Here is a 21,815-nt window from a genome sequence, read left to right as displayed (position 1 = left end):
CAGGACAGCCAGAGCTACATGGAAAGACCCTGTCTAAAAGAATTAAAAAGTCTATGTGTACATGTAGCCTGAAAATGACAGGTAATGTGAAGGCCTTATTTAGTTAAGTCAATCACTGAATGCAAACAGGGGTTTGCAAGCTGGACTTGGTGGTACGGGACAGTAACCCCAGTACATGGAAAGCTAGAATAGGAGAATTGCTTCCAGTCTCACCAGCGTAGGTGAGCAGTTTGAACTTCTGTTTCAAAAGGTAAGAGGGGACAGGGAGCATCTGTGGATACAGATCAGTTGTCAGAATGTTCCTAACATTCAGGAGGCCTGGGATTTGCTGTCAGCACAGCAAAAACCACCCGTGACTTTGTCGACCTGACATTTCATCATTTATAAGATAGAAAAGCCAAAGGAGCAAAGTTCAAAGTCACCCTTGCCTACAGACTTTAAGGCCCACTTGAGATAGAGAGACCTTGTGTCAGTATTCACACTGGGCTATCACCCAATTTAGTCTACAATATTGTCATTGTATCAGTCCACACTAAGCCAAAACATATTTATCCACTTAAATAGCCTATGTATCTTTACCTTCCAAATGTTTTGTTAGTTGTTTAGTATTATTAAAGACAGGGTTTTACTGTGTAGCCCAGGATAACTTTGAACTTGAAATGCTTCAGCCTAGTGAGTTTTAGGATTATAGGTGTGTGCTACCACACCCCGTCACCAAGGGATATATTTTATTTTCCCATGTTATCTACCTCCTTCACTTCTTCATTAGTCTTTATGAAAATCCAAAGTAGAGAAGTAGTAAAATTATATTCCTCATAGTTAACAAATGAGACATCCACACAAAGAACTATAAATGAAAACACATTAAAATATATAACATACAAGCAGAAAATGTTAAGAACAATATGAAACTAAACAGAGAGCAATGTGCATGTGTGTGTGTGCATATCCTCCCTATACAGATAGATGCAAGCTCTACACACGTATCTACACAGAACTGTGTGCATGACAGGAAGGAAAAACAAATAGTCAGGAAGAAAATAAGACAAAATGCTATCTCCTGGTGGCAAGCATTTAATTGGTAGCTATTTCTCTTTTATAATGTTTCTCTTAGGGGTTCTCTGCAATGAGAAAAAAAAGTGTGTAAGAAAATATATTCCTTCTGCTCGGAAAACCAATCGGTGTTACAATATAACAATAGGATAAAATCTTAAACTGTGAGCATTTTTTTCTTAGTAAAAGTGTTACCAGAGGAGAAAGCAAAGCATCTTCTCTTTTTGTGGTTGTTTTATTGTTAGCATTGTTTTGAGACAGGGTCTTAAATGCCCAGGCCTCAAACTTGACACCTTGAACACCTCATCCTCCTCCATCTACTGTACAAGTGCTGGAATAATTAACAAGTGTTTGTCATCGTGCCCAGTTATCTTCTCATTTTTAAAGAATTTTATCTAATCTAGATGAAGCTGATTTCTGTATGGTACTAAGATTAAAGATTCCTCTCCAGACTTGTCACATGCCATGAAGAGTGACTAAGATCAAAAGTTCAACACAAAATTCAATCTCATGGTGTGTTTGAGTACAGCCTGGGCTATACAAGAGACCCTGCTTCCTGAGGAGTAGGGAGAGGAGGGGAGAAAAAGAGGGAAAGGAAGAAGACAGAATATAAATTGTACACATAGCCCAGTGTATCTATTCCAATTTCAGAGATATTAAATAGAGCATACGGAAAAAGTGTTCCTCAATCCCCTGTCATGAAAATCATTATCCCTTGACTAGTTTTGATGTTTTGTTTTCGTTGCATTAACCATAAAATAGACTAGAACAATAGGTGAGGTATGGTGGTTTATGCCTGCAAACCCTGCACCTGGAAGGCTGAAGCAGGAGAAATATCTCAAGTTTAAAAGCCAGCATGGGTTACAAGGTAAGATCTTGCTGCAAGGTAAAAAAATAAAATAAAATAAAAAATAAATCCTGTCTTAAAAACAAAACAAAAAAAAAAAAAATTCCAAAACCTAGCAGCATGAGCACAGTGCTAGGCAGGCGAAGAGGCCAAGTCCTGTGAGTCTACACTAAACATGGACAGCTCTTTCATCTTTATCTGAAAGGCCAAACATTCCCAAGGGCACAGTCTCTCTAGTTTTTTCAAATGAGTAAAATGAGAAAAGAAATTCAGAAGAATATAGCCAGATCTGCATAGCCAAATAGAAAGTGAAGTTTGAAGCTGGGCGCTGTGGTGCATGCCTGTAATACCAGCACTCAGAAGGCAGAGGCAGGCGGATCTGGGTTTTCGAAGCCAGCCTGGTCTATAACAGTCCAGAACAGACAAGGCTACAGAGTGAAACAAAAAACAAAACAAACAACAACAAAAAAAAGTGAGGTTTGACCTTTGACTGGAAGCCTGTCCCAAAATAACAAAACCAAGCCCAAAAAGTTCACTTACATCTGTGAAACTTTCCCCATTTCTGCACTTCCTGTCGCCCTTTCATTGGAGCAATGAAGTACTAGTTAGAAAAGGCACTGACTGAACCAGCAAGACGGCTCAGCCAGTGAGGACAGCTGCTATCACACCTGAAAATCTGAGTGCAACCCCTGGGACCCACATGATGGAAGGAGGGAACAACCCACAACAGTCCTCTGCCCGACACACTCACTGTGACACACCCACGCACGCATAAAATAAATAAAATGTAAGTTAGCAGCTTCTTTGAGTACCACTTTATAAAGCGGTTCAGCAGGCATCATAAATACACTTAGAGCAGTGGTACTCAACCTGCGGGTTGTAACCCCACAGGGGTCACATGTCAGATATTTACATTATGATTCCTATCAGTGGCAAAATACCGTTATGAAGTAGCAAAGAAATAATTTTATGGTTGTGGGCACCACAACATGAGGAACTGTATTAAAGAGTCTCAGCATTAGGAAGGCTGAGAACCACGGACTCAGAGTATGATGTGTGGAAAATAATCTATTAATGTTAATCGAATAGGTTCTTGTACTAATATTTCTGGTGAGAGCATCATCCAAGGCTAAAGAAAGTTTTAAAGAAAGTTACTATGTTTTAAACAAAGTAAAAGAAAGGGAAATAACATTTTTATGGCCTTGAAAGGGAACTGGAAAACTAAAACAGGTCATTGGACACTGAGTATATTTTCAATTTCGTCAGTCAACTTTAATAGCAATCTCATTGGAAGAGGAAAAAGTTGAACACAGTCAAATTAAAATCACAAATTTTTGGAAAACCTCATATAGGCACTGCCGAGCCTACATGGTTCACAGGACAGTCTGCCAACACTTAAAATGACTTCACACTAGTTTTTAAAATGATTTCTACTTCCCGGACAGGTAACTAGCTTCTAGATTCAGGACATTTAATGGAAGCAGATGGCAGGGACTTTCACAAGCACACGGTACAAGCATGGCCACAATCAGCTGCTCACAGAGTTCACTGCAGAGATTTGCTTGTAAAAGCCGGATGATGACACTGACGGATTGAACCAGAGAGAAGGGCAATGTGTGTCCTTACGTGGATGACAAAGTGACAGATCTTATTTTCCTGTCCATGGCACAACGTCAGCTAACGAGAAAGGCAAATAACTCTCACAGGAAGATAATGGGCCAGCACGTGGGCACTGCAGAGGTGGAAGTGGGAGGAGCCACTGTCCAAGCCAGCCTGGATTCAATGGGGAAATCTAAAAAAACTAAAAATAAATAAAAACAAAAATGGGGCTGGGCCAGGGAGATGGCTCAGCTGGTACAGGCGCTGGCTGCCAGGTCTGACAGCCCGAGTTCAATCAGAAGGAGAGAATTGCTGTCTGACTTCCAACATACAGTCACAATAACAGTAATAAAGTAACAAGCAGATGTGAGGATCAGGAACGCCAGGTCAGTCCTGGGCTACATGAGAACCTGTCTAAAAAATGAAATAAAACTTAACTAAATAAATTAAGAATATTTAAATGTTACTTTACCTAAAACCCTGTGTTCCTACTTCTGGGGGAAAAAAAAAGAAAAGATATTTACCTCTGCCTCTGCTGCCAACTGCCTCTTCTTGGCTATCAACTGTTTCATGGTAATGTGACCTAAGGGAAAGAAAATAATTGAATGTTTAAAACCCAGCTTTAAGTTGATTATGAAGCAGCAGAAAACCATTAAGTCAAAAGCAAGCAAATGTGAAGATGAATGCATACATCATGATGCAAAACACAGCAGAAGCACAGGCAATCTGAGACGGTTACACAGGCAGCTATGGGTCCACTTCTGGCAATGTGAGAGATTAGCTCCCAGAACAGATCTTTACCTGAGACTATGAGGATCCTGAATAAAACATTAAGAATGAAAGGGCTTGCTTTTAAGGTTCATTGCTGGGGTTGGGGGGTTTAAAGCTCTGTGCTTAAGAGTGCTTGCTGCTCTTGCAAAGGACCTAAGCTTGTTCCCAACACTCAAGTCAGGCTGTGCACAATTGCCTGCCCTTTTCTCTGGAGCCTACGACACCCTCTTCTAGCCAACAGGGTACTTGCACTCACATGTGCATTCATGCACACACATTAATACATAATTAAACTTCAAAAAAAAAATCTTAAACAGACTCATTGCAAGCTGGTCCAAGTCCACACAACAAAGGATAGGTGAAGCAAGAACCCTAAGGAATATGTGACAAGCACACAGATTCTGACCAAATGCACACCGCATGTGCTCCTGTCATGGAGCAGGACCCAAAGTCTAGTTCTTTACAGAATGCCAAAACCTAGGGCCTGTTTGCACTTCAGAATAGGAAGTCTAACAGAATGCCACCTTACAGTTAAGGACCCATATGGCCACGTCCTCGGTGCCCTGGAAGGGAACAGAATGGAGCAGAATGAAAATGAGTCCGTCCCTCCTTCAAAAGATGGCCAGTCTCCCTGAAAACCTGTGACACTTCAGTGGATTTTGAAACCTAAACTTTTGCTATCTCAAAAACCTCCGAGTGTGTTTGTTTAAAAGGAAACTCAAGCTGTGTTCCCAGACTACCAGCAGATAAGTACAGTCCCTCCCGGGCCGGGAAGGTCAAGGAATGAGCCAAGGTCTTCAACAGTTCTAATAGATAGAGTTCCAAGAACAAAGGAGCTCCTCCCAGTTACAGACTGTAAGAGAAGCAGCAGGGGCAATGACATTAGCTTGTCGCATAAATTATTTATTTAGGCAGGGTCTCACTGTGTATCCCTGACTGGCCTGGAACATGCTATGTAGACCAAGCAGGTCTTGAACTCTGCCTGCCTGCCTTTGCCTCCTGAGGTGTAAGCTTCAGGGCAGCCATGGATACAGAAAGACAATCACAACAAAAGAAAAAAGGAGGAGGAGAAGAGAAGATTAGGCTCTGTGCAATGTTTACTTGCCATGAATTAAGTTAGCTAACACTGATAAACCTCTATCAGACACATCTAAGCATTATTCCTAGGCTGCGCTAAACTGGCTGGTGTACCGATCTAGTAAAAATTCTTTTGGTCACTGAGATAGATCAAGGGGTAAAGGCGCCTGCCTGCCAGCAAGCCTGAGGACCAAAGCCCAATCCCAGAACCCACGTGCTTGAAGTAAAGAACCAACTGCTAAAAGTTGTCCTCAGGCTTGAGTTTACACACACACACATACATACACACACCATAAGAAAAAAATAGTTTATAGCCTATTCCTCGAGGGTCAAAATCTGACTTTAATGTGTTTTGAAAACAACGCCAAGTTACACCCTTTCTCTGCTGTTCCCTTAATAATCCTGCACTTTTGTGACAACAATGCTATTAGATAGGTGACATCTGTTTATTCGGTTCCAAACCTACTTTGTAGACATGAAATTCTTCCTTTGGACTCTGAGGACAGGTACACAAACAGGATTATAATACTCAGAAGGACAGGGGTAGGTGTGTGTGTGTATGTGTATAAGAAACTGTGACAATTAATATTTGAGCTAAGGAGCTGGGAGTATAGTTCAGTGGTAGGATGCCTGGGCTAAATCCCTGAGTTAGACCCCTAGCAATGTAAATAAAATAAACATATTTATTTATTTATTTAGTGTGTTTTGAATATTTTATTATATGTATGTAAGTATATATATGTATGTATAGGTAGATAGAGTCTCAAATGATAAAGAAAAATGATGGTAAGCATATGCCAAAACAATTTCTCCAGAAGAAAAGAAAATCGCTTGAAGACTTGTTAGAGTCCTGGGACTTTACCCTGGGTCAAATATCAGCTCGCATCGCTTTACAACATTGCATTTAGGACGCTTTTGCCAAAAGGTGGCTATTACAGACTTGTTTTCTGGGTCACCAGCTGCATGGTGAATCAGCTCGGGACGGTAATGGCTCAGCTGCTGAAGGTACTTGCTGTTAAGCTGCAGCCTTCAGTTTGGTTTCCCAGGACCCACAGTGCTACAAGGTGACAAGTCATTTTCCAGGTTTCAGCTCTTACATTCGTCTGCTTGCAGCAAGTACAGAATTAGCTAATGCACAGGAGCTAACAAGCAAGTTTTTCTTGCCTACTGAAGGCCACATTGATTAAAAAAAAAAAAAATTTCTGTCCTTTTCCTGTTTTATTTGTTTTGCTTTTTTTTAAATTTTGTATTAATTACACTTTATTCACTTTGTATCCCCCTGTAGCTCCCTCCCCCTCCCCTCCCAACCCCTCCCTTCCTCCCTCTTTTCAACACATGTCCCTCCCCAAGTCCACTGATATGGGAAGTCTTCTTTTCTTTCCTTCTGATCCTAGTCTATTAGGCCTCATCAGGAGTGGCTGCATTGTCTTCCTCCGTGGCCTGGCAAGGCTGCTCCCCACTCAGGGGAGGAAATTAAAGAGCAGGCCAATCAGTTCATGTCAGAGGCACTCCCTCTTCCCATTACTATGGGACCCACTTGGAGACTGAACTGTGCTACATCTGTGTAGGGGGTCTTAGGTTATCTCCATGCATGGTACTTGGTTGGAGTATCAGTCTTAGGAAAGACCCTTGTGCTCAGATTTATTGGTTCTGTTGCTCTCCTTGTGGCTGATTTAAAATTTTTTATTATTGCTGGAGATTAGGCTGTAGAGGACCTGGGTCCGATTCCTAGCATCTACATGGTGACTCACAACCATCTGCAAATCCAACGCCCTCTTCTGACCTCGTGGGTACTGGGCACACAAGTGGTACACACCTACACATGAAGGCAAAATACTCATATACATAAATATTTTTTTAACCTCCTCCTTTTTTTTTTTTTTTTTTTTTCTTAAAACACCCCACTGACCATTTTCTTAGACTACTTTCATCCTAGCTTTATCCATGCTTGCCATGAAGGGTTAAAAGTAAGAGTCATTTGAAAGACATCTGCAAGAGACTGGAGGGATGACTCTGGGGTTAAGAACACTGACTGCTCTTCCAAAAGTTCAATTCCCAGCACCCTCGTGAAGTTCACAACTGTCTCTAACTCCAGTACCAGGGGATCTGCTACCCTAACACATATACAAACAGGCAAAACACCAATGTACATAAAATGAAAGTAATTTTTTTTTATTTTTTATTTTTGTATCTCGAGACAGAGTCTCTGTGTAGCCTTAGCTGTCTTGGACTTGCTTTGTAGACCAGGCTAGCTTGAGATCCACCTGCCTCTGCCTCCTGAGCGCTGGGATCACAGGCGTGCGCCACCATACCCAACTATAAAAGTAAATCTTGAAAAAGGATAAAAGAAAGCCATCTTAAGGCCAATAGAATAGTTAAACTTAGGAATTTTCACAGAGTAAGGTTTGTTTGGTTTTTTGTTGTTGTTCTGGTTTTTTGTTTGTTTGTTTTGTGGACAAGGTCTCAGTTATCTGAGACTAGCCTCAAACTTGCTGTGTAAATGAAACCTTGAACCCCTAATTATCCTGCCTCTACCTCTGTTGGCAGTTTCACTCAGACATGCATATACCCCTATATACAAAAATAAAAAAAAATAAAAAATAAATACCCCAACAAAATTAAATTTTTCAGTAAAGGTTGGTAACAGAGAATATAGCCCTTGAAGAGACATCTCCAATAAGAATGTTCTCACAGACTTTCATCCCAGTGCTCGGGAGGCAGAGGTAGATGGATCTATATAGCTCTACACAGAACTCCTGGGCAGCCAGAGCTAAGGAGAAGTCTTGTCTGGAAAAACCAAGAAAGGCTGTCCAAACAGCACTGGATCATGCCTGAGAACATAAACTCCTTTTCTGGATGTAAATCTACAATGTTCTGGCAATCTCAAAAGCAAGACTGGAATTTGTTCACAGTTTAAAAACAGGCCTTAATTCTCTGAGCAACCTTTATGACCCACAGTTTTACTTATCAGATTGTAATCGTACCCAAGGCACCTCAGGAAACCCAGTGATCTCATTTACTGGAAAAGGGGAGGGAGAAAGTGCCTGACAAATTCTGGGAAGGATACCGGCCACTGAGATGGTGAACAAGGGTACTGAGACACTCCTGGAAAGCCCACACCACCCTTAGGTATGTGCCGCCCTCTCCCTAAGCAGCTTTCTCTGCTTTGGGTGTTTGTTCTTGAGACATAGTCTCACTGTGTAAGCCTGGCAGACCTCGGTGTCTCTGCCTCATACATACACAAGGTTTGTTTTAGATTTATTTATTTTATGTGTATATGAATGTTTTGCCTGCATATGTATCTGTGCACTATGCTCGTGCTTGGTGCCTGAGGAAGTCAGAAGAGTCATATTCCCTAGAACTGGAGTTAGGATGGTTGCAAGCCATTATGCGGGTGCTAGGAACTGAGCCCAGATCCTATGCAAGAGTGGTGAGTGCTCTTAAGCACTAAGCCATCTATCTCTACAACCCCCAAAAAGCACTATCTTTATCTGCTTGCTTGCTTGCTTGTTGGTTTGAGACATGGGATCACTATGGGATCACTATGGATTCACGGAGATCCGCCAGCTTCTGCCTCCTGAGAGCTGGGATTAAAGGCATGTGCCACTACATCTGTAGAGGTAGACTGGTGAAGCATAATGAAGTTAGGTGTCAGTTCTTCTTGGCAAGAGTATCTGAGCACCGGAAACAATCAGCACCAATGGCAGGCTCTTTCATACCTCACACCTCAGGGCCTCGCCAGGAGATTCTGCTTCAGATCTCAAGCTGCTGTATTGGATAATTTGTACATTCAGAAGTGACTGTCATTCATACCCCAAATGATATATGCCACACTCTAAACGCTGTGTCTCAAGCTGGACATGGTGGTGCACACCCATGATCCCAGCACCTAGGAGGTAAAGGCAAGAGGACCAAAAGTTCAAAGGCAACTTCAACTCCATAACAACTTCCAGGCTGGCTGGGGCTACATGAGACCTTGTCTCAAAAAAAAAAAAAAAAAAAAAAAAGACAGGCAACTAAATAAATAAAAGCTGTACCTCAAATTTTAACTCGTATATGGACCACCAATAATCCTATAACACATGTGAGGTGGTGAAGCAACAGGCTCCTAGGTTGGCCTGCTTGCTCATCCACACTGAAAGGCCTGCAAGTCCTCGCAACTCAAAGGCCACGTTCTACTCATCCAGATTTCACACTTTGTTTTCCGATCAGCGTTATACCTGTATCAGACAAGGAGGGTGTCACACTTCTGAATTCATGCTAAACAACATTAACTTTTTAACAGCTGTATTAAAACCTAGAATGAGTACAACTCCGGGCTGGCGATTTAGCTCAATAGACTATTTGCCTAGGGAGCAGGAAGCCTGCATGAAACTGGGCATGGTGCCGAATGCCTCTAATCCCCACACTTGGGAGGCTGAAGCCAGGCTACATAGAAAAACACTCTTGAATAAAACAGCTTTTTTAAAGAGTGAAATATATGTAATGATGATGACGCAAAGTATCGATAATACTTTTCTGGTCTCTAAGAAGTATCAACTTTAGAAAATAAATAAATAAGTGGAAAACTAATGTGTGGAAATCCAGGCTATCACCAAGACAAGACCACGAATAACAAAGGGAAGGAGAATACTTCTTTCCAATGCTGACTCATCCTCCTTTGCATAAATTTCACTTTCTATCATATTAGAACCTGACCACGTGCAATATGTCATAAATAGTTAAGAGTATGTTGATAAACCTCATTATGCCAACTCAACAGCCTCACTCACAGCCCTGCTGCAGTCTGGCTGCCGACACTTGAAGCAGGAAAGGTTAAAGAGAGCCCCTCTATGAAAGGAAGTCTGAGGATGCCAAAGACAACCTGCCTCTGGAAGTCCTTCCCTATTTGTTAACCAAACAAGTCTCGGTTAACGAAGGATAACGATATAAATGTCACTGCAAAAGGTAAACATCCTGATGCAACAGATGGCATCACGAGGATTGGAGCGCCAACAAATCTACCACGCTTACCCATAAGCCTCCACTTTGACAAGAGCTGCATCGTGCTCTTCATGCATTAACAAATAATTAATGCCCCAGTTTCTCCCTTTCTCCCAAGATTTATACACCAGTTCAGGCCCTGCTCCCTGCTCAATTTTGTTCTTTATATCTATTATAATATTGGTAGCTTTATAAGGTTATACTTAATTGTGGTAATTTAATTATGTGGGGCTTTTTGGTTTGGTTTTGTTTGGTTATGCTGGGGAACAAACCCAAGGCATCCGTGAACTACACCCCCACCTCTACAGGATTTTGAGGGCTCTGCCATTCATGTAACTTGAAGCTCCATAAATGCAAACGCGCATGTATTGATCACTTCTGTAATCAGGGGTCCAGCAGGCCATTTCAATAATTACTGTAGTCTACGCTGGTTAAACGAATGGTTAATACCTAAAACACAGCAGAAATGTTTGTTGAAGTAATTTTTATTTGTTTACTTTTATTTTATGTGTACAGAGTTTTGTCCCATGTGTATCTGTGTGCCATGTCCATGCAGTGCATTCTCAGAGGCCAGAAGATGGCACTGGCCTACTCCCTGGAACTGGAGTTATAGACAGATATTAACCACCATGTGGGTGCTGGAATTGCAACCAGGAACAAGTTCTCTTCACCATTGAAGCATCTCTCCAGCCAATCACTACATTAACTTACATGAACTTATTAGATATATAAAACCACCAATACAGATTGGTAACAAAAAAATATATTACAAGCCCTGCCTTGATCAGTGAACTTGCTTTCTAAGCTCCTTAATTTACCTTGGAAACTTTATAACCCTTACCATTTCTCTGTGTGTCCAAGATATTTCTCTGGGCTTCATCTTCCTCAGGATTTTCACCAGATTTTGCCAGCCGTTTTCTCAGCGACATCTTCTCTTCTCCCACCATCGAGCTGCCTAGGAAAGAACAGCAAGGGCCAAGGGTTAAGATGCTGGATGTTCCCAACATGAAAAATCGATCAATCCATGGACAATCTACTTGTCCTGACTGATCAGTGCACAGTGTACATCAAAAGGGTGCAGAATAATTGTGTCCATTAAAAATCTGAATACGGTGAGGAATGGAGCTTAGGGTACAGCCCTTGCCTTGTATACATGGCTGATGCCCTGGATTTGAACCACAGTATCACAAAAAAGATTAATTTAATTTAAAAATGAAAAGTTTTAAACTAAGTATCTGGCTAGTTGAATTTCATATCACTACTGTGTTTAAGAGAAGTAAAAACTAATAATGATATAATGTCCTTCTCTGATTTTATTTCAAGCAGTTTTTTTGAGTATAAGATATTACAACAAATTTGAAGAAATTAGCCCCTATCAAATAGATGGCTTGTTTCAAGGGCCCTTTTTGTTTGTTTGTTTGTTTCCTTGTTTAGATATAGCCACCATTCTCAAAGAACAACTTAGCTGAAAAAGCACTGAACACATGAAAACTTAATAAAAGTAGAATAGCTGGGCACAGTGACATATGCCTTTAATACCAGCCGGGGATCTTTGTGAGTTTGTGGCCAGCCTGGTCTATCCTGAGTTCCAGGATAGCCATATAGAGAGATCCTGCTTCCAAACAACAGTGAAAATAAAACAAAAGAAGACCAGCAGAAGGTGACAAAGATGTGTAATGAGACTAAGTCCTTTGATTCCTAGCCAGAGGACCTCCATCTTTCACAAGCCACCTTTTAACTGTTTTGCACGGCAGACTGTAGTAAAACAAGCCGTCCTCCCCAGGTCTGGTGTCTTGCAAGAATGCAGACCCTGCGTAGAACACAAAGAAGTAGCTTCCCTCTGAACGCTCGTCTATGCTTTACAGGCGCTGAGTCTGTAGTCACCTGCAGCGCCACGCACGGTGATTGTCTGAGAGTTGCCGCGTGACTTGTACATACTGCTGCCTTAACACTGGGCACTGCTCTCAAGCCAGGTTCCCATCAACTATCACAGGCTTTACACAGCTGCTGGGTACGGAGGGAGGGGACGCGCAGCCATCTTCAGCCATCCACAGCTCCTTAAGCAATCCCTGGTAAACTCTCTGTACCCACCTAGGTGCACTTGAGGGAGTCATTTCTTGGAATGCTGGTACTAATCCAGTTTGGAGGCAGATGTTAATTTTACATCTCTTGGGAACAGACACACATGAAACCACATACTAGAGTATTATTAGCAAGTCAGTGGTAATAATCGCAAACATTAAGAGATCAGAGGGAGGCTAGATCACTAACCGAGAGATCACTAACCGAGATAATGGTTTCAAGAGAAAGGGCATTCACTGACTGATCTTTGAAGGATGAACACTCCACGCGTGAGAACAGGTTAAAAACAAGAATTCTCTGGGCTGGAGAGAAGGCTCAGAGGTTGCTGTTCTTCCAGACACACATTTTGGTTCCCAGAACCCCCGTCAGGTAGCTCACAACAACAGCTCCAGGGAACCAAACACCCTATTCCCGCGCCTGTACACGCATAACACATATCCACACACATACACACAATCAAAGAGACAAACAAAACAAGCACAAACCCTCCTCTACTGACACTTGGCGACACCAGAGTCCTGCCCGCCAGATCACTTGTCTTTTCTCTGGAAATTGAACTAAGAGCTGTAAAGATGAGCTGAGTCAGAGTAACAGGTACTCGATGACTGACAGGATGAGGAGAACTCAACTGACACTTCAGTGACAGAATAAAAAGAAAACCAACTTTCTTGTGGCCTTTAGATACCCAGCAAAGGCTAAAACAGACCGTTATTTCACATTCTAGACAAAATTTAACCTAAAACTGAGGGTTGGAAGTGTGGGAGTAAAATGCTTCCTGTTCGTATGAGAACCTGAGTTCGGATCCCCGACACTCATTATCAGAAGCTGGATATGGGGGCTGCAGAGATGGCTCAGCGTGTAAGAAGACTGTCTGCTCTCACCAAGGACACAGGTTCAGTCCCCAACACCTACATGGTGGTCCACAACCATCCGTAACCATGGGGATCCAAGACCCCCTTCCGACCCCATGGGAAGCATTCCTATGACGCACACACATGCATACAGGAAGAACACCTCACAGATAAAATGAGTAAATCTAGATCTAAAATCAAACACATAAACACCCAAGTGTGCATAGGAGGAACTCAGAAACAATCTGGTCTGGGCTACCGATAGAGATTTGAAAATCAACCATTTAACAGTCTGAGAGGAAGCCGCCGAGCATCTAATTATCCCACTGAAATAATCAGAGCAGTGGTAAGTAGGAGTGAAGGTTGAGGATCCCTGTGAAGGAAGCTGTGGTGGTTTGACTAGGAATGGCCCCACAGGCTCCTGTGTTTGGATACTTGGTTCATATGGTCTGGCACTATCATGTGGCCATGTTGGAACAAGTGTGGTCTTGTTGGAGGAAGTATGTCACTGTGGGGGTGGACCTTGAGGTCTCCTATGCTCAAGCCATGCCCAGTGTGGCAGACAGGCTCCTTCTGCTACCTGTGGATTAAGATGGAGCACTCTCAGCTCCTTCTCTAGCACCATGTCTGCCTGCACACTGCCATGTTTTCCACCACGTTGACAATGGGCTAAACCTCTGAAACTATGAGCTAGTTTTGCTTTGTGAGAGTTGCCATGGTCAGAGTGTCTCTTCACAGCAATAAAACCCTGAGATAGAAGTATAAATCTATACTTAAATATAGTAAATATATTAAATATATTTACTATATAAAATAAATTAAATATACTTAAATAAAAAGAGCATTGGCATAGCAAAAAGGAAGAGTTTAACAAGGGGAAAATGTGGGCTTTAAAATAGGCACACAGGCCAGAAATGGTGGTGCATCTTTTTAATCCCAGCACTTGGGATATGGAGGCAGGTGGACCTCTGTGAGTCTAAACAGTGAGTTCCAGGTCAGTCAGGATATATAATGAGACCCTGTCTAAAAAAATAAATAAAATAGAAATAGACACCTCCAGGGCTGGGGAGATGGCTCAGTGGTTAAGAGCACTTGCTGTTTTTTACAAAGGACTCAGGTTCAATTCCCAGAACCCATAATGGGTGGGCAGCTAAGAACCTCCTGTAACACTCTCTTTTGACCTCCAAAGGAGCCCCACACAGACATATATACACACAGACACGTATGCATACATATAAAAAAAATTTTAAACCCTAGGTGACTGTATGCATGCAGGAGCAAACACACAAACACACACACACAATCTTTTAAAGAGTAAAATTTAAAAAGCAATGCTGGGATTCAGACCAGAGATAAGCAGCTGAGGTGCCTATTTAATATACAAAGTGGACCTGGCTTCCAGGTTCTCCCAGCACCCCTCAGTACCTACCTCTCTCCCCTAGAGGCTCTTTACTATATAATCCAGACACTTCAGCACTCTCTTGCTCTCTCTCTGTCTCTCTCTCAGCACTTTCTCTCTCTCCACCACTAATTCTTTCATAAACATTTCTAAGTTCAACATCTACTCATCACATCTTCTGGAGAGACACTGTTAATGCTTCAGCCACCACTGGTTCACTCCCGGATACCTACATGCTACTTCTCTGATACTGTATTCCCCACCAAGGTTTGATGAGCAAACCCAAAGTAGGTGTTCAACACACATTTTGAACACAACCCAAACCCAACTGTTGACATTCTTTTGTTTTTAGGGGACACGTCCTGCTCTATAGCCCAGGCTATCCTCAAGTGTGAGCAAGCCTCTTGTCTCACCTTCCCAAGTGCTAAGATTATAGGTGTGCACCACCCCTAGCTTGAACTACTGACATTCTTTTTTTAATTTAATTTTTTAATTCTTTATTAATTATACTTTATTCACTTTATATCCTCCCTGTGGTTCCCTCTCTCCTCCTGTCCCAATCCCTCCCTTCCTCCACCCTCTGCATGCATGCCCCTCCCCAAGTTCACTGATAGGGGAGGTCTTCTTTTCCTTCCTTCTGATCCTAGTCTATTAGGTCTCATCAGGAGTGGCTGCATTGTCTTCTTCTGTGGCCTGGTAAGGCTGCTTCCCCTTCAGTGGGAGGTAATTAAAGAGCAGGCCAATCAGTTCATGTCAGAGACAGTCCCTGTTCCTATTACAATGGAACCACTTGGATACTGAACTGCCATGGGCTACATCTGTGCAGGGGTCTTAGGTTATCTCCATGCATAGTCCTTGGTTGGAGTATCAGTCTCAGGAAAGACCCCTGTGCTCAGATTTTTTGGTTCTGTTGCTCTCCTTGTGGAGTTCCTGTCCTCTCCAGATCTTGCTGTTTCCCACTTCTTTCCTAAGCTTCCCTGTACTCTGCCCGAACTACTGACATTCTATGCACTTCCACTGTGGTCATCTCCATTCCAGTCGATAGGACTTGTAGCCATTCTAGCACAAGTTTGTTTTTTCTCCTTGAAATGTAAGTTTTCCTTATAATCCAAGGCAAATCCATTTAGCTCTAGAATCATTATATACCTAATTCCAATCACTTCACACATCTGTCACTTAGGTCGAAAACACTATTGGTATGGGGAATGTCTTCCCTGGCACTTGGGAAGCTGGGGCAGAAAAGCTGCCATGAGTTTAAGGACACCTTAGACTATATAATGAGACTGTCTCTGTCTCTGTCTCTGTCTCTCTCTCTCTCTCTCTCTCTCTCTCTCTCTCAGAAAAGCTGCCATGAGTTTAAGGACACCTTAGACTATATAATGAGACTGTCTCTGTCTCTGTCTCTGTCTCTGTCTCTCTCTCTCTCTCTCACACACACACACACAGGAACACACGTACACAATAAATAAATCTCCATTGACCACTATGGGTAGTCTCCTAATCCTATTCCCCCATCCCCTTCTAGTCTTTTTGGTTTTCCTTTTCTTCTCCCTCTCAAACACAGCACTAGAATTACACTTGTTAAAAGGGAAGGTTGGGAGCTCAGAGTGAACTTCAATGACAATTCATCTGTCTAGCACATGGGAGGACCTCAGTTCAGTTCTCAAAGAAAATTAACTCAGAACCAAAGGGAAGGCTGTGCTAAAGAGAAGCAAGATCAGCAGTGCCAACAATAAACCCACATACAAAGCAATAAGGCCTGAAGACTCATATGACATGTGTTTATTGGGAAAATAAATGAAGAGGGAAGAGATAAGGGAGATTAGATAAATTCACAAATGATTAACTCTGAGAAGTCTTTGAGGTGTGTAGCTGGCTACACAAAAGATCCCAAGCGAGTATGCTAATTCAGAAAGGTTAGGCATACCATCATGCTACTTATTGGAAGAAGGCATAGATAAGAGCAGTACTATGTGCCTGCAGGCCAGCCAAGGTATAAAAGGCCAGGTGAACTCACAAGTCTGAGCTGAAGATAGTGATCTGGGCTGCATCAGTGCACAGAGAGTTAAGGCTAAGGCACAAGTTCAGGAAGTTTCCCAGGTAGGTTCCCCAGGAAATAGCCAGGCTACTATTTTATTTAACATAGTAAGCAGTAGATAGTAGCATACGGGCTTAGAGATAGTTATGTAAGCTCCCCAGTATTACAGGGTATTTAAAAAGTTAACAGCAAAAGGGCAAAAAGCAAAGATCTTATAGAAGAAAAAGGAGCAAAGGATGGGGGGGGGGAGGTGCCAGAGGATTCAGAGGGATTTTCCGGGGTCAGTAGTAGAAAACAAACACAAAAAGAAGGGTGGTGTAACATTTTCTTATGTATTTGCAATGTTTTGTTTTTTGTTTTTTTTTTTTTAATAATAAGGGTTATTAAAAAAAAAAGAGGGTGGAACTTGGGAAAGGTATTTCACAATGTAGAAACATGCTAAAAGTGGGTGTTTTACTAACTACGTGGACAGTTGGTTTCAGGAAGGTCAAATGTATTGGAGTAGGTTGCAAAACGTGTTGAGGAACTGAAAGCAGATCATAGGACTGTTCTCACAAGAGGCCCAGCAGCGAGAGAAAACAAGGACCATCCATAGAGCTGGGCACAAGCTCATTAACATTTGTACCTCTTATTGTTCTTTTTTTTTTTTTTTTTTTTTTTTTTTGCCCGTTTGTTTGGGTTTTCACTTATTGTTTTTTGAGACTCATTATATAGCAGTGGCTGCCCGGGAACTCAGATCTGCCTACTTCTGCCTCCTCTGCCTCGGAGTACTAGGATTGCAGGCCTGAGCTACCACACATTTCCACTTCCTTTACAAAGTTGGAAAAGATCTGTATGGTGGAACTACCCTCCTTTTAGGTGACAAAAGCTAAGCAGTGGGGCTGGTCAGGTGGCCAAGTAGGTAAAACATGCTTGCCACAAAAGCCTAACAACCCAAGCTGAATCCCTGGAAGCCACGTAAAGGTAGGAGAAAACCAACTCCACCAGGTTGCCCTCTGCCCTCCATACTCACTACAATGGCGTGTGCATACCACCCCCACCCTCCAAGCTAAACACACACACACACACACACACACACACACACACTGAGTAGACAATCATGGAAGAAACCGATCTGTACAGGGAAGTTATGTAACGTTCTGTGGTAAGCACCCAACTTGTCTCCAGAAAGCAAATAAAAGGAATTAGAGAAACAAATGAATCATGTCCCAGAGAAATGTCCACTTTATAGCCTGTCTACAGTGTTCTCATTAACAAAGATTTCAAAAGAACCTAAAAATCTGTATCACAAATAAATACTGGGTACCTACTGCAGGTGACCAACTCCCTGAAGTTCAGTGGAAAACAGAAACCACTGGGGATAGAACTGACAGTCCACTCCCCGACACAATAGTACCACCTATAATCATAGCACTTAGGAGGTTGAGGCAGGAGAACCAGGGGCTCAAGATCATTCTCAGCTACACAGTGTCAGGCCAGCCTGGGCTAAATGAGATCCTGCCCGAAGAAGGGAGAGAGGGATAGTAAGAAATTAACATCCAAAGCATAATGTCATTTTCTTCCCTCCAAAAATGGTTTGTCCTATCCTACAACTTTTTCATGTAGCTAACAGGACTGGGTCAATTAACAAGACTGAAGAACAAGAGAACTTTATTTACAACCAAGTTTATTTTACTTACAAATGATTGAATATAACTAGTTACCCAATTTGGCAAAAAAAAAAAAAAAAATTCCTAAGAGTCTCGTCTGAGAAGTGGAATTCATAGGAAAACAGGCATTGCCTAGTTACCATTTTCTGAAAGTTCTTTCTTTGGCCCTCCAACTCTTTAGTTCTGTTCATGCTATGTACTGGGCCAGACCCTGAGAAGGCAGAAAAAAAGACTAGCCTTGTGAATCCACTAGAAAACAATGAAAGCATCTACTTCCAAGAGATGATTAACTAGCTGCCGGTAAAGAGACTTACAGAGGGTTAGTGGCTCCCACAGGGAAGTGATCTTTGGTTTGAGGAATGTGAGAAAGAGAAGGGGGCAAAAAAAAAAAAAAAAAAAAAAAAACGCAGAAGGCCTGGGGGAAATGCTCTAGAAGATAAGAGGAAGCTTTTTCAGGGACAAGAAAGGAAGCTGGAGCCTGGAGAACCCGCCCAGGCTTGAAGTCAGGCGCCCTGCTTGGGCTGAGTCCTAAGAGAACGTGAAACCCAGACCAGTTCCAAACACGTGACACGCCGAGCCGGGTGCTTCTCCACGTTTCCCCTGCTTACTGTCCACAGCACCAGAGCTCTCTGCAAGCCCCGCTCCCGGATGCCTGTGCTGGCGGTTTTTTAGCAATTCATTTATACTTCCCAATTGAAAGCAAACAGGGAAAAAAAATGTTCAAGTTGGATTCCGCATTAACGAAGAAGGCAAGTAGTTTGAAATCAAAAGTGGCAACTACTTAAGTATTCCTAGTTTCATATAAAACGCAGAGAATGGAGCTTACGGTAATTTCTCACAAATAACTAATGTAAGCGATATATATATACATATATATATATATATGCACATACATCTACATATACATGCACACATACATGTATATATCGCTTAAGTTACATGCCTATTAACACTTAAGATCAAAAGCAGAAACTTAACTCCCCGCTGCTACTTAAAAACAGAAGGTGAGCTTGACTCAAGGTTTTGGAGCCCCTGCCCCTACAGAGTCTGGTGTCTGGCAGTGCCGCCTTTCCCTCACACACACCTCTCCCGCTCACATCAGAAAACAAAACAAAACACTGACTTCCTGAGCGCATGAAAAAATGCGCTTTCAGAGAATGCGATGACTTCTCATGCTCAACTTTCTTCACTGACTGGCTTGAGAGACCCGCATGATGCAACGGGACCCCAGAACATCCCTGACACTGAAAGGCTGCCAGTCATCCGAAAGGCTGCGGAGGACTCTCCTGCTCTCCCCTCCAAACTCAGCGGGACCCTCCCCCGGCAGCAGGCAGCGCCTCGGCGGGACCGTCTGGCCCAGGCCAGGCCCGCGGAACCGGAGCAGCGCCGCCGCCGCAGTCCCCTTCCTCTCCGGCTCGGGGCAGACCCGGACAGGAAAGGAGGAGGGGAGCGGAAGCTCGGGTTACCTGCGGCCGGAGGGCAGTGCGGCAGTCTAGGCGGTAGGTTGGGCGGCCGCGGGAGGGTCGCCGCGTCGGGATGTGCTCTCGCCGGCCCGCAACGCCGCCAGCCCCGCTGCGGAGGAAGATAAAGCAGCGGCCCCCACCCCCGTTCTCCGCCCCAACCTCCCAGCCCGCGGCTGCGTCACGCGCATCGCCCCGAGCTCCGGGATGCCATTGGTGGTCCTGCGGCGCCTGGCAACGCCCACTGCCACGCCCCCTCCCCAGCGCTCGGGTACCCGCGGGGCTTCTGCAGACACCTGGCTCTTTGGCTCCACCCCAGCCCTCCTCCGGCGTGGCCACGAGGGGACCTGGGACCCAGTCAACTTCCTGAGAGTCCGAAAAGGCAACCTGTGTGGTAGCGTGGGACGAGGGACGTCTGGCGCTAACGCTGACACTACCGTTTAAGGAACAAGACAGAAGCGGTGGCCGAAAACCGGTCACAAGTCGCTTTGTGGTCTAAATTCTACTTAACTGAGTCTTTCAGCAACACCCAAACTAAGACAGAAATGAGTCAGCTAAAGTAATGGGATAATCGAGTACTTTAAAAAACATCCTTGGGACTAAATAACAACAACAAAACAAAACAAAAAACCCAATACGGATAGATTTAGGACAGAGATAAAGCAGTTTAGGCCTTGAACTTCTCATAGGCAAAGATGTGGGTGAATTTTGGGTAAAGGTGAGTGAGAGAGAAAGCCAAAAGAAACAGACTGAAGAGTCCCTCTTGACCTGCAAAACAAGTCAGCTAAACAGGCTTTGCTAATCTTTGAGTCAGTCACTACTCTGTCCAGTTGACCATAACTTTCCAAGTCACATTCCCTGAACCAATGCCTGAGACTTCCAAGAACTGCCTCCTCCACAGACCTTTCAAGCAAGGCCCATGGCAGGCAGCACTGCTCAGAGAGCTGTGCCCTGCACAAAGGCACCCAGGTTTTGCCACCTCTGGGACAGCTGTGACTAATGCTTTTGCCAACAGTTTGGGTGATACACTTAAAGTGCTCAGCTGCTTTTGCTTCCTCCTCTTGTCCCACCAGTTAGAACATTTGGGACTCAGGAATTCACTTCTTTTGGGACTCTGATAAAGTAGACTCTTCCTTTTCCTTGTTTCATTTATTCGATGTAAAAAAAAAAAAAAAAAAAAATACTGAGCTGGGTAACACAGTTCCTGGGCTTGGTGGTGCACACCTTTAATCCCAGCACCTAGGAGGCAAAGGCAAGTGAGTTGGAGGCCATCCTGGTCTAGACAATGAGTTCCAGAAGAGCCTGACTCACTCTCTCTCTCTGTCTCTCTCTCTCTCTCTCTCTCACACACACACACACACAAAGGTAGGAAGATCTGAAGTTCAATTTTTGCAGGCTGACAGGAACTCTTTAGTCTGTTTCCTTTAGCTTTCTCTTTCACCCACCTTTACCCTAAGTTTACCCACATCTTTGTCTGTGAGAAGTCCAAGGCCTAAACTGCTTTATCTCTGTCCTAAATCATCCGCATCACTTTTTGATTATTCTCAAGGTCACTTTTTAAATTACTTGAAATGTCCCATTATTTCAAGGCATAACTGGGAATAAAAACAGAAGCAGCTGCTGCAATTGCCAAGTGTGTGTTTCTAGTGGAAAAGAAAAATAAGATGATTGCAAGTTGAGATCAGTGTTAGGAGAAAATACAGAGTGGTCAGGGATAGATGTGACATAATTTTAAAGGTTTCCCAGGTTTTCATAAAATAACACAAGGAATTCAAGGACATAAATTACACATAACAACTAACCACTACATTTTGTAAAGACAAAGGCAGGGTTGATTTTTCGAAGGTGATCTGAACTAAGACTCAAGTAAAGAAGAACTAGTCATGCCAGCCATGGCAGGAGGGTCCAACCGAGGAGAATGAGTGTGAAGGGACTGATACTGAACAGCTTTGGCTGGTTGGAGGAGCAGAGGGCTGGAGCACACTTACGGGAGGCAGGGAGGTGCT

The 21,815-nt window shown here is 43.2% G+C and overlaps 1 protein-coding gene across 1 annotated transcript in view; it reads right to left on the bottom strand.

The window, feature by feature from the left end:
* The window catches only part of Soat1 (sterol O-acyltransferase 1), a 45,220-nt gene extending 25,238 nt beyond the window's left edge, over positions 1-19,982 (bottom strand). The window contains exons 1-3 of the mRNA XM_055624651.1: positions 19,816-19,982; positions 11,172-11,285; positions 4,024-4,082 (exon numbers count right to left, since the gene is read on the bottom strand). Coding sequence (XP_055480626.1) covers positions 4,024-4,082; positions 11,172-11,277 — 165 coding nt within the window. The 5' untranslated portion in view covers positions 11,278-11,285; positions 19,816-19,982. The remainder of the gene's footprint in view (positions 1-4,023; positions 4,083-11,171; positions 11,286-19,815) is intronic.
* Between the last annotated feature and the right edge of the window lie 1,833 nt (positions 19,983-21,815).

Source organism: Psammomys obesus, unplaced genomic scaffold, assembly GCF_907164565.1.
Source record: "Psammomys obesus unplaced genomic scaffold, mPsaObe1.curated_primary_1811, whole genome shotgun sequence".
Taxonomy (NCBI): Eukaryota; Metazoa; Chordata; class Mammalia; order Rodentia; family Muridae; genus Psammomys; species Psammomys obesus.
The sequence above is the reverse complement of the archived record's forward strand: the minus strand, read 5'-3'. Positions and strand labels throughout refer to the sequence as shown.